Source organism: Pecten maximus, chromosome 11 (assembly GCF_902652985.1).
Source record: "Pecten maximus chromosome 11, xPecMax1.1, whole genome shotgun sequence".
NCBI lineage: Eukaryota > Metazoa > Mollusca > Bivalvia > Pectinida > Pectinidae > Pecten > Pecten maximus.
The window spans coordinates 1,932,856-1,947,193 of NC_047025.1; the positions used below are offsets into that span (position 1 = coordinate 1,932,856).

Below are 14,338 nucleotides of genomic sequence, written 5' to 3' on the forward strand. Positions count from 1 at the left end.
GTGTCAGATCTTTGATCATCAGATTTTGGTCATTGTGTGCTTTTCGTTTTTGGTAGAAATTCATGTACACAGATTTGGATTTGGAGAATTTGAAGCCGTTTTCGTCTGTCCAAGTTTGTTGTTTGTTTAAACACTGTTGAAATCATCGTTCTATCGCGTGCAGGTCCTTAGATCTATAACAGGTCACGAAGTCATCCACGAATAACGATCCTTCTGTTGTCTGACCTAGCTTTAATTGATCGCCGAGCATTTGCCCGAGAAATCTTAAAATTAATGTGGTTTGAAGCTGTTAGGCAATTCAAGTAGCGTCTTAGAGAAGCTGCCCGATTGTTTCGTGTTCTTCTGATAAAACAAACATTTTAGGTTTTTGGCGCGATTTTTTTAATTGTCTTTTGGACGATAGAAGTGAGCGTTTCAGTAAAAGTTTTGATTGGGTCGTGGTGGTTAGTAATTCTGTCCATGATAGGCTCCTTGTTGCAGATATGTAGAAATTGAACCCAATCTGCTTTGTGCACATTCCATCGAGGTAAATGATCATCAAGAGGAGTTCTAATATTCTTTAGAAAAATACGGAAGTGGTCACTCCACATATACCATTATTTACCTTCAAGTCATAATCGAGTAAAATGGCGGGATGGCATAATGATATGTCGATGTGGGTAATAGAGTCTGTAGCAGGGTGTAAATAGGTAGGGGAAGTATTGTTTAAACGGCAGAAGTTGTTTAATATATGAATTCCCCAATACGTCTTCCTCTCTCGTCTATGTTTGGAGAACCGTCACAGCCTGCTATGCCCATTAAAATCTTGAAGGATTATGAATGGTTTTCAGAGTTTGGAAACGTTGTTATTGTGCTAATAACAAATAAAAGCAGTAATTGGAGGACGGTAAATTGAACAGACAGTTACTTGTCTATGTAATTTTGCACAGACAGCAACATACATGTACTTTCAATTAGTGTTTAACTTAATTATTCTGTGAGGAATATTTTATGGACAGCTACAGCTGAACCACCTGCTGCTATGCTTCCTACAGTTGGAATGGTAGTGTAGAGTGAGAAATATCTAAAGTCGTAATTCTTTTGATAGATTATGAAACTCTTTTATATTCTCCTTAAGTCCGCGTATGATCCATTGGATGATTGTATTGTTCTTTTTTTGTTGGGACTTCCTGGGCTAGGCTGTTTGGTAACAGTAACATTGGTTTATGCTGTACACTGTCGTCCATAAGAACGCTATATCTGTTGCAACAAGTAATAGGGTCAGCTGAACCCTTGGCCGGTTTGTTATTCAGGGCAGTATTGATCCGTGCCGTAGACTTTGGTGTTCTTTAGTCCTGAGCTGGCATTGTTGCATGTCACTTGGTTGCATTTACGGTAATACTGGAGGTGTCGACCGACGGCTATGATAGAGTCCGTCCGTAACGGTCGGCATTTCCCTTGGGTTTTTGTTGGTATGTCATGTTTTTGCTTTCAATTGTGGTGGTGTTTTGTGTTTAGTAGGTTGTTTTGAAGGTTCTGGAGGTTGGGGAGTAGCACTCCAGCGGGAGGCTCTTCCAATGTGTTTGGGTTGGTTTGCAATCTCGGGAGCATCTTAGCTCCAGGAAAACTGGTCCTCAAATGCATGGATGGAGGCGTCCTTCACCGAAATGGTACCTGCTGTCGACTGCTTCATACTTGAATGCGTGGCATACGTGGGGTTTGCGGTGTACTTACCATCAACTGCCCCCTGGCTTCCGGAAAGGAAGCGTTCTGGGTACATTTCACCCAGAGTATTTCCCTTTTCTTCTTCCAGGCAAGACAATTTCGAGGATGCAACATTTACCAACAATGTCGCTTCATTGTTAGTAAACGTTGCATCCTCGAGACTGTCCTCCCGCAGTGTTCTTAGGCGGTGTTCCGTCGAAATCTGTTATCGTGATGTCATTACGTTTGATAGTTACAGCATCGTAGAGGTTTGTGGATGTAGGCAGAGACACTGTACCTCTGGTAACCTATACTTACTGTCTGAGGTAGCTGCGGCACTCCGAACGTTAGGAAGGATGTGTTTGTGCTAACTATTTGACCGCTGCGCATTGACTTGATCCGTCTGACCTCTTGAGACATGGACGTTCTCGACATGCAATCCTCAAAGTTGGGCATCTGATTACCCCTTGAAAGAACTAAGTGAAACATGTGGCTTCACTTTAGGCCGGCTAAACTAGAAATACCTTTAAGGTTCAAAACCCCGATGAATATAACTCATTGGTTTGACGGAAATAACCTCACCCGCTATTTCGTGGATTCTCAGGATCGTTGACATCCCGGAAGTTTTCTTACCGGAATCTCTGGAGGTCATGGTAAGGTAATAAGAGAACAACGGGGGAGGTCAAGTTCCAAGTTATGTAGGTTTTGTGTTAGGTGTAGCTGACGGTGTGTTTGATTTTCGGTTTTGGTTTGGTGTCTTTGTAGATTGTGGCATGTGTTCTGACTCGTCTAGCTGATCCGCATCATAGTCCTTTTCTAAACCCACATGTGTGTTATTGTTATTCACTATTTATGTCCCAATGATCCACGTTGCCCGACTAGGGGACACTTTTGTTGGCACGGAATTCCAGTGTCAATGTTACAAAAAATTGTATAAAAGAGAAGGCAACCGTTTGGTTCTCCTGCGATTGCCTCTAAGCCAATGTCGTCTGAAGACGTGACCAGCCGATTGATAATACAGGGATCTTATTACCACTTTCCTAGTCCATGTCTGAAGCCAAAGTTGTGTGTTGCAGACTGGCATGATTTGTAAGCAACAGCCATACCACTCAACTACCAGGACCATCTTTTCCGGATTTATTGGACGCAAACCACGCCAAACGGTTTTGCGCCAAATAGAGCCTCTGAATTAAGTACTTTTTGTTCGGTTCCTCAGCTTGGACCTTTCTGGCATAGTTGGACCGAATAAGAGCTCACAGAGCACTGGCCAGCAACGCCCAAGTTCCATTGAACCACGCAAGCCTCAGGACCAAGGCAGGCAAGGTTGACTTGGTCCTCCGGGATGGTGAAGCATACATACATGACAGTGTGGCATTGTAGTGCTTCACAATATATTGTGCTAACTGCGTAGACTGTCAAAACATCTTTGATAATGCCAATTGCTTCTTTCTTGTCAATTTTTATGCCCATGAAACCTCTTGACGGGCTTCGAAGAGAACGAAACATCTTCGCTTCGTGATATAGCTTATACAATGTTTTTGTTATTACCGATGTACTGTACCAATTAGTGAAATCGTATCTGAGTGGGGTTGTCATTACTTGTGTGTTTGGATAATCCTGTACTCCCCTCAAAATCGATTAATGGTAAGAATGAGAATAATTTTATGGATTCTCCAAACTCCTATGCAAAAAGTACATGTGGACGCGCCCAAGAGAAACTTTCATTATATTCACAGCTATCTGCGTGCCTAGTCTATTTTAGCCACCCCATCATGCGTGACTATACCTAATTTTACACCCCCAATTCCACCGAGACATTGGCCTATTTTTTTTTACCTCGCCACCGATTTACTCGTTTTCTGAGGTCGATATCTGTAGCCGGAGATTTTTTAGATTACCTTTTAATTACTTCCCGTTCCGGTTATGTAGGCGTCTATAACCAAGTTCTAAAATATGTAATACACATTATCAAGACTAACTGCTAATGATAAACAACAAAAATGAAAAATAAAAATGAAAAATAAATAGATAATAAAAATTGATCTGAAGGGTAGTTTATGCCATCCAGAAATGTATACAACCAATATTTTATATTATAGTTCGTTACCATTGCCAATGTAATCTTATACCGGGCAACATGCTTTTTGTTTGTTTGTTTGTTTGTTTTTTCTTTTGTTTTGTTTTTGTTTTTGTTATTTATTGTTTTATTGTTTTTGGGTTTTTGTGTGGATTAAGAAGTTTACCATTGAGGCAATAGGTTCATATGAAGACTTTGTCTTACTATCGTGTTTGCAATGACGTCATAATGAAACGTCACATTTGGACACTGTTGCATTGCACGTCAACAGGTACTTTTATTCTAAGTTAACGATTTATCTTTTGCGAATCATGTAATATGGCATCCTAGCTATTATCTGGGCCGAAGTGCGAATGTTTTTATTAAAGTCATATCATCTTATTGTTATTAAACATAGGTGTTTAAAGAAATATCGATAGTACAATTCACTTCGTGCAATTCATTTTCAGTTTTCGTTCAATGACTTGTGTTTGAATGAAACAGTTTATCGATTCTCTCAACTGTAGTTAAGTATACTTCCAGGTGATGTGGAAAAAAAATCGCTTTAATTTTATTTCAAAGGAATCTTGTGCGGGATTCCGAAACAATACTGTATGACCTTGTTGATAGGTAGCATTTAAAAGACGTACGTTTCATTTCTTCGCTGTCATTTAATTGTGTAAGTCTATTGTCCCAAGTGGGGAAAAAAAACCTCACAAATTTATCAGTGTCTACTCCGCTTCACAAATATCAAACGCCATGGGAAATCAAGACGTTGGCGTTGTAGACTCGAAAGGACAACGGACGCAATAAGTCGTGAGTTACGGTCAACAAGTGTTTGGTATCAAATGTGAATGTCACTGACAAAACAGTGGATTTACTAGCAATAGTTTCTCATAAAATATGGAAATGGTGGGGAAAATATATAAAACATATCGGTATTCAGTATTTACAGACTGTTCTGTCTATAGAATCAACCACATGATGCTTGAAGCAGATGTTGTCTCGAATCCTATATCCATGTGTAATTCCTCTTTTACGCCCAGACATTTGTTTTGCTCGATCGTCGCGATGTCTAAGGGGTGGTATTGGTATTTAGTCATAACGATATATATTACTTTACACTTTTTATTGAAATAGTTAACATATTCAACGCTTTTGGACATTTTGAAGGGGAAGATCTTCATGGATATCACATGCCAGTTGATAGAGACACGAGATCAGGCGGACGACATCCCGTATTTACACACACTTTATAGCGGAAAATATATCTAAACAAATATTATCCTTATTTTTACCGCTGTGTAAAATATATCTTCGGGTTATTTCTGATTTGTTTAATTATGTAAAGCGATAACTAGAGATGGTATCCAAACTGCATTTCACCAGATTTTCACTCCTCATTTCCCTAGTTTTATATACCCTAGCGTATGTGATATGTGAATTATTGATATTATTTTAAAGCAAAGACCCATTATCTTTTGCTGCCTATATATATTTTTTTAATTTGCCTTTAAAAATTGAATTACGATTTTCAACAATTCATAAACGCCATAGCAGTAAACACAATAGCTGACGGCGCGGCCATTTTGCTTCCTCCATTTATTTATTTATCGCTGCTTGTCGGAAATATCCAAACATGTTCGGTTGGCAATATCAGATTTTTCTGCGCTTGCCGGAAATGCCAACGATTGTCTAGAGTGTAAAGATGTTTTCACCAGAGTAACAACAATTGCCAGGTCGTTTAAAGCTACATGTCGTTTGTCAAATAAAATTACCCACTTAATGATCACTATTTCGGACACATGCATAGACATATCGACCGATGTCTTATCAACAAACCCCTATGATAAATGCCTTACGAGTGTCGGGTGAGCTGTTGTCTAAACATTTGTCTGATAAAAGCAATCGACGTCGTCAGCATTTGAACGTCGTAATAGCCATTCCCTCGTTATTGACTTCCGGTAACGCCCGCAGCGAGAGTTTGCTTGACGTCACAGCACGTTCTTTTAATCCATATATAAAAAGTTATCTCTAACATAGACAAACAAGGCTGTGTTATCAAATCATCTGTATCTCAAAGTTTCGTGGAAACCGATTACAGATATCGCAGACTGTAGGACAAAAAGGTTCATGACATCATCGCTGTCTAATAAACATGGGATATTGCTGGTTATGACACGAGGGTTAGCGCTCGGCTGACAACATCCGGGTACAACGTACATCGTACAATGTAGCTCGGCTGACAACATCCGGGTACAACGTATATTGTACAATGTAGCTCGGCTGACAAAAACCGGATACAACGTACAGTATACAATGTTTATGATATCGGTCACATTGTTATGTTAGTAGGTCGTTTCTCTCAGAAACGAAACGATAAATAGGGACCAATTCTTATTTTGAAATTATAATTGAGACGTTATTATCAAAGCTTAAACAAGTAAAATGTCACACTGCAAATATTGTATCAATCATCTTGGTGAACTTACGTCTGTAAGATATACCGAAAAACGATGATGGTATCTTGTAATTGTACTTTACTTACTATGTTAAAACATGTGTTTTATCTACTAGTATTGTTCCGTCTGTAGAATAGCAACAAGTGCAATCAATGATTGCGAAAACTGACCAGCGGTAGCAATCACACTATGCATTCATTTTTTATGTATGTTTAAGCATTTCATTTTGAAATTGTGCGCCACATGATATTGCTCTTAGACCTCTAACGGATGTATAAACCAAATAAAAAGGGTGTGGACTTACAAGCTTTCCAAAACTTACCCCCAAAATCTTTAAAGAAATTAAGTCCATTAATTGTTAAAATGCCAAAAAAAAGCACAATTCTTTTCTGCATGATTTTGCAATATCATCACTCCTAGACCTCTAATAAATGTATATACCAAATTAGAAGGGTGTGAGGTGTATACTTTTGGACTAAGAATCTTTCCAAAAACTTTCCCCAAAAACTTTAAAATGGAGTGGGACGCCGACGCCGACGCCGACGCCGGGAGTATAGCATTACTTCAGGGTTGCAGAACCGGTGAGCTAAAAACCAATGACCAAAGTTGAAGACATTAAATGACCCGATAACAAATCTACCACGAAACGTTTTCAATCGATCATTCTTTGGGGTACAACGACTTGGTTGGTTGTTTTGGAATGTCAGTTGTCTTATGTTCTTCGTTTGAACGTTTTGTAAATGTTCCGAATTAGTGTTCACAATGGTATTTCTAACTATCACGGGTCAAAGCTTCTACTTATTTACTGACAGAGGATGAAGCACATGTTGCAATAACGTATAAATATATTTTCTTGAATTTGACCCAGATTTTCATAACGGGTGTTGTCGACGAATCGGAGAACGCTTACTCTTTTGAAACGCCTGGCATTATCATTCTTGTTATCCCAGGGCATGCTGTACAAATTCTTATATACATAATGTCATCTCGCCTCTTCAAATATAAGAATTACGGTTCTGTTTTCCGGTTTTCATTAATTTCATTAAAATCTACCGCGTTACTAATTTTGGAGTTAATCCAATGTTAAATGTTCAATACATTTACCATGCATGAAAAACAAAATGCATTTGAAGCTAAGAACTATTCATTAATTCTAACCACAATCAATAGACTTATTTTCGACATTATATCTGCATTTGTACAGAAATATTGCCAAGTACATGGTACGTGAACTTGTATGGGAGAAGCTGTAGGTCTCGCAGTCCTAGCTGAAACAGATCAATATCATTCAATTACAAGATACACAGAAAGCTAATTTACTCCGGAAAACTTCAAGAACATTGCGAAATAAATATTTAAGTTATCTTTTGTCATGTGGATAAAAGTGCAACTAATTAAATTGTTTTGCGAGAAAAGCCCGAAGCTTGAGTTTGTTTGTTTTTGATATAGAATGTGTATGGAACACATGCGCTATTATTGGCATGGTATGATCGAACGCTTAAGGATTTAATTATTTTCGATAAAGAAGAATATATATATATAGAGATTGCATATCTCGGTGAGAGAATTTGATTTTTTCCTGCATTTTCTGACGGAGTTTCTTTGTTTCAACCCTTGCTCCATAGAGGTTCCGTATTTCCAGTTATGTTCGAGACAGCACAATTGCTTTCGATATTTACTAAACGAATATTTTTTCCTTGGAGTTTCAACGTTATTAGATTTAAAAACTATATTGATCTTCATCCCTGAATTGCGAAAATGTCAGACACTGTGGTGTTTTCAGAAACCTGTTTTAGTAGGTGCATGGTATTGGAAATGTATCTTGGAATCAGCAGAGCAGTACTTTTCAATTAAATTTCGGTTGTAACAGTGCTTTGAACTTTTGCAATGCCTAATGCGTGTACTACTCTTGAACATTATTGTACACGTTTTCTTATTTCCCGAAAAGAAGTTTCTGGCTTTGAAATAGACGTGTTGTGCAGTGTAATTATGGAACGTCTTTTAGGTAGCATACCACAATTCGATTACCGCCCCTAACACCGTCAGGCGAGCGAAGTCTATATGGTGTAAGGTTTTTGGCACTTTAAGAGCGCAGACCTTATACACGAACGCGGATAGACATTCACTTCGAAGTAAAACCTGAACGAGTGTCTCTTATCTTTTTAAGTCAATCATGTATTCATTTTCATTCCAAAAAATCTATAATTGAAAGTCATTGAAACGAATGAATTCATAAAGACTCGGAAAACACTAGATTATCAGCTAGAACTGCGTATACAAGTGACATCGACGACAACTGGAAAAAAGGCATTATTGATTAAACTCGTGTTTGAAGAAGAAATCATCGCCACTCTTATACTTCACACAGAACAGTTTTCCCCTTATATCGAGGTATCTGTAGATCTGATGTTTCAGTAGGGATTTGATCAATTATTTCCGATAACGCAGGGAATTTTCTTATTCATTCATTTTTTCCAGGTTCTATAGTGGTTTTTTTTCTCCGTCAACAAAAATAAACACTTACATAAATTTAACTCACGCATATACATACAGGCACTGTGTCTTACGTACATAATTATCAATTATATAGTAAAATGCCTCTCCCCAGCACATTGGTCACGTGCTTGGAAGATGCATTATGGGAAGCATATTACTGTATTTGTTTAGTAGAAGGGCGGGTAACTCCAAGTCAGAAATAAGAAATTCGAACTTAGATTTTAAGTTATCGGATGCATTCCTCTGATTTAAGATTTTTTAATCAAGAATCTAACTATCAAAATTCTGTCACACATATGTATCTACATCAGAGGCTAATAAGAATTAAAATTTATAAATATAATCTGACGTCACAATCAGGACTCGCGATAATGTTTATTTGGCAGAAAGGTTAAAAAAATGAGTACTTACATTATTATGTAGTATATAAACGATTTATAATCATATTAAAAACAACAGCTCGATAGAGGTACAAGTATTCATATAGAATATTCATTTTGATTTGAATTGGATTTGAACATCGAAGTTTGACTGTATATGAAATGTATTAAAGGTATGTGAACCGAAAAAAATATACACTGTTTTAGTTGAAATAGAAAAAATAGGCCAGACGAATTAAAATGATATGATATAATCACTTTCACACGGGGTCATTTTAGTATTTTATTAACGTTGTCGTAATCACCGTTCTCATTTCGTGTAAATATTGTTGTCGTAGAGTTCCGCTTACCATTTTTCTGTTTTATAAACAGCTTGATTTCTTGACTTCCTTGTATTTTCACAGATAAGATATACTGGGGCGAGCATCAATCCTGCCCGGTCCTTGGGTCCCGCACTCATCATGAATATATGGACGGATCATTGGGTAGGTATCACGTGACCACGGGTATGCATCACGTGACCAGTGAATAGGTATTACGTCACTACACATCTTTTGTGACGTAGTACATATATACACAATGACTATATTCTTGTATTCCTGTATTCACTTTCATTAAAGTTGAACGTCGACAAGGCTTTAAATGATGTATTGCATAATTTCGAAATAGGACACATTATGAAAAGCTTGGTCAACATCATAAATTCTTTAAATTATATTCTTACTTATTTATTTTAATTTTTTGTTATCTTTTGTAAAGCCATGAGCTATTTCAAACATCAGACTTGGTTAGGTAGAATTATTTTTGGAAATTCCTTAAGGACGTCAATCTGAATTCGCCTTTATCCACGTGACATATATATTGCTTAGGATGACGATCAGTGTTACAGCTTACCATTTTTCACTCCCTCCTTGTTTAAGAAATAATTAACGATGATTCGTGTATTATTGCAGGATATACAACGAGGACGAGGATATTTTGCAATTGAATTAATAACGAAGGCCGCAGGCCTGAGTTATTAATTAAAATTGCAAAATATCCGAGTCCGAGTTGTATATCCTGCAACAATACACGAGTCAAAGTTGATTATTTCTATTCTACCATGTACTGTTTAGTTCTTAGATCGACCTCTTTCTAAAAGAAAAACAGCAAAGAAACCCCGAGAAAACCTTGTAATTTATTTCTTGAGTATTGCATTATTTGTTGATGAAATATACAGGCAATACAGTACTACGATCAAGAGCATCTTTCATATGGCATTGATTTTGAAAATTAAAAAAAAAGGATAGAAAAAAAAGAAAAAAAAGGTGGGCCTCCGGAGGATTCGAACTCGCGTCGTGATAAAAATGAACGAAAGACTAACCCATTAGCCCACTCGGCTATAGTAACCATTGTTAAAACGGGTGAATATTATATATATAAAATTGTTACAGCCGTGACTCCCGACCGTGTATTATTGGCACGAGCGTGTATTATTGGAAAATAATACATGGTTTTAAACCAATCAAAACTGGCGTTGCATAGCAAACATGGTAGAATTATCATTTTAAATACTGATTCTAGTCTCATGCCCTTACACTGGAGCTAACAACCAAACATAAACATCTTTCATGACGTGGACACTATGACCATGCCATAATCGTATATAGGATACCGTACGTATACGTAGAGGCTTTTCCATTTGTTGTAGTAAATACAAAAATATTCACGTATGCGAGAGGAAATTTACATAATCAATAATAATTTTATGTCTTTGTTTTTATGCAAATAACTCCGATCCCATTCTCCCAGTTTTTCTATAGGCTATGAACCAGTTACAGGTTTCTGACTCTCTGCCAATTCACAATTCCAAATAATCTCTTCGTGTTTGTTTTTCATGTTTTGTTACTTTCCAATAATAAATACCTGTAGCTTTAGCTATGAGATTTATTTTATTTCCTTGTTGTTTGTTTAAAAAACCATCTTTATATCTTCCCTACGGTATGAATACCAGTTATTACCACGTCAATGTTGTCTGTAGATCAGGCCCGTGTTATGCTAAATCACTCATCCATAACAATCTGTTTTATTCTCATATTCCCAAGGCAGACCGCACTTGTTGATTTTCTGAAATACTGCTGATGATATTAATACATCACAATTACTAACCCCGGTTCAGGTTGATACACAGATTGATTATCCTTCTTTACAGTAGTAATCTGAAATATCGGGTTAAAGTCTCGCGAGACTTCGATAAATCGTCATTGATATTTATTTGCTTTTCCCTTTAGATCCATCAACGTTATTTGACAAAACGTGATTTTGTGAAGCTTTTTTAACTCGACAGTTTGTATTACTATTGCATTATATTTTGACGTAACTTCACTTTATTTTCAAGGTCAGAATTTTCAGTTTAAGTAAACCAACAGAATTATATGGGAGCATGTTGTTTTCTTTTAGTCATAAATGGATGATGTAATCGTATCGGCAACATAACAAATATTCAGGGCATGAAAAACAGTAGGTATACCACATAAGTAAATTGGATATATGATTTATATACACTGTGTGTATATATTTATCACAATAGTGTCTGTAGTATGGTGTTCCTTTGGGGACTAATTTCCAATTTCGCTCCATCGACCTAAACGCGAAGGAGCGAAAACACGATGGCGAAGGAGCGAAGTGCCGTCGCTCCTTCGTCATCGTGTTTCGCTTCTTCGCGTTTAGGTCGAAAGACCGAAGGAGCGATGTTAGAAATTTGGCCCTAACGGAACACCATACTGTAGACTTTGAGGTGAGAGCAAAACGATAAATACCAATTCCTAACAGTTTGACATATTCATTTTCTGAGTTATTAATTACTGATATCAAAAATTGCATATTCCATGCCCCCTCTCTTTTTGTTTGTTTTTTCTTTTGTTGATAGGACGTTAAACAATACAAACATGACACTGATGTTAATTTACGATGAACATTTGTTTCGTTACAGGTTTACTGGGTGGGCCCGATACTTGGAGGAATGCTCGGTGGATTCACTTTCGAATATACCAAAGATTCGTCCAAACAATTCCAGAACTTTAAGTTTTCACTGCGACAGAAGGTTTACAGCTTACAGCGAAAAGAGGAGTGTGCCAGCACAAACTCCATAGCAACGGAACTGGCATGTGATCATGACATAGCAACGGAAGAACTGCAAATATGACGTCACTTCCGCAACAATCATTTGACGACTTTCATTGGTTAATAACCCTAATGAAAGCACTGGATATTGTTCGCATAAGTTATGGTCAAGTAACATTGTGAACTTTGAATTCACTACTTAAATTGTAGGATACAACGAATTGGATTACTTACAAGCAAGTCTGAAGATCAACAATTGACTCCATACTTCATCGACTAGCAATAATCCCCTTCAATTCATATTCATTGCACTTAATGACGTCAACTTCAATGCCCAGTTTTGTTTAGAAGTGTTAAAATCACTGAAAATAAAAAGCCATACAAAATAATGTCATTTTAGATTATAATTTTGGTACTACAACATCTAAGCGTTGTTTGGCCCACTCGACAATAATTTGTAGTGACATGCCTTCTTTATCGCAGTTATTTGACCTTCCATATGAACTTGAATGGCGCATTTGTGTGTATGACATCGAAACTTTTTTGATATTCGGCATCGTGACGTTTGACTGTCTGCTTTAACGAACAGAATGATTAGCAAAAGTTCCATCATTGAACAGAAATACATGGCTTGCTGGCTGTTCAATCAAAATTGTTTCTTTCATTGAAAATATAATGATACAGCAGTGCTTCTCAGAGGATTGGGTTAAAAAGTATGTGATTGATAACTGATGACTACATTTAAAATATAATGTGATGATTAAATTGCACCGCTTTATTGAATGGGTATGTTATCAGTCGACAGTTTCTTCTCGATCTGACATGTTAAAAATATACCGAACGGCATTGAGCAGACGACCTCTGGTGGAAAATGGACCGAACTAGGCTACCGGTTACCGATCACGTGACAAATACTGCTAGCAACATCACGCAATGTGACAATGATTTGATATTGTATCATGCGATTTTATATGAAAACCTGTATTCAAACGTTACCATGGAAACGGTTTTTGTGAATAAAAATGTCTGTTCTCTGGCCTGCTTGAGTATAATACCTAAAAACAGGTTTCAGTGCAGCATAATGAGAAATCATATGTGAAATCATCTTGTTTGAAATTTCAAATGTAGTGTCCCAAAACAGCACTGCTGGTTGATTGTGATTTCAAATAATGAAATGTAATGCGGAATTTGTTTCAGTAGATGATTGCAAATAATCAGGACAAAGATGATGTACTTCAATTCGTTTTCAAGACTTACTGACATCGCCGTTATCGAACTCGCATACAAATTTAGCCAATTTTTCCACATAATACACAGAAAGACAAGGACTTGGCCTTTCGGCACGATGAAAAATGGTTATCGAAATCCATGGAGTATTTGGTTTGGTTTGGTTTGGTTTATTTTGTTTAACGTCCTATTAGCAGCTAAGGTCATTTAAGGACGGTCTACCGTGCGTGCGACATGCGTGCGTGTGGCGAGTGCGTATGTGTGATTTTGGAGACTGCGATAGGCCGGAACTTTTGCCGATTTATAGTGCTACCTCACTGAAGCATACTGCCGAAGACACCCATCAGCACACCCCACCCGGTCACATTATACTGACAACGGGCGAACCAGTCGTTCCACTCCTAATATGCTGAGCGCTAAGCAGGAGCAGCAACTACCATTTTTAGCAACTACTATTTTTAAAGACTCTGGTATGTCTCGGCTAGGGGACAGAGCCCAAAGCCTTCCTCACAGCGGCGAACGCTCAACTGAAGGCTAAAAGTGAGGCATTATCAAGGGAGACATTAGGAAGAAGAAAGTTGTTCAGAAAGAAGAGAAAAGATAAGATCCCAAGTTTAGTTGCCTCTTACGATCATGCAATGGGGGCAGCAGGTACAATTCTTAGGCCCTACTTGCAGGGCAGTCAATGGAGTAAAGACAGCGATTGATGACGTAAGATACAGATCGTGAGGCCTTATTATAGATTGCAATAGAAATCAGGACCAAGTCCGTGTTCTTCTGATCGCACCATTTAGAGAAATAGTCTCTTTAATTGACGTTTATGATATGATTGTCTACAAATCAATTCCATTCATAAAAATGTATATATTTCAGTTACGCTACCGGTATGTACAGTGTGTTTATATTTAAACTGTAAGATATGTATATCGGAT

At 37.5% G+C, this 14,338-nt stretch overlaps 1 protein-coding gene across 1 annotated transcript in view; it reads left to right on the forward strand.

Annotated features, from left to right (window-relative positions):
• The window catches only part of LOC117338387 (aquaporin-4-like), a 30,427-nt gene extending 17,212 nt beyond the window's left edge, over positions 1-13,215 (forward strand). The window contains exons 2-3 of the mRNA XM_033899728.1: positions 9,482-9,562; positions 12,049-13,215. Of these exons, the coding sequence (XP_033755619.1) occupies positions 9,482-9,562; positions 12,049-12,261 (294 nt within the window). The 3' untranslated portion in view covers positions 12,262-13,215. The remainder of the gene's footprint in view (positions 1-9,481; positions 9,563-12,048) is intronic.
• Positions 13,216-14,338: the final 1,123 nt, after the last annotated feature.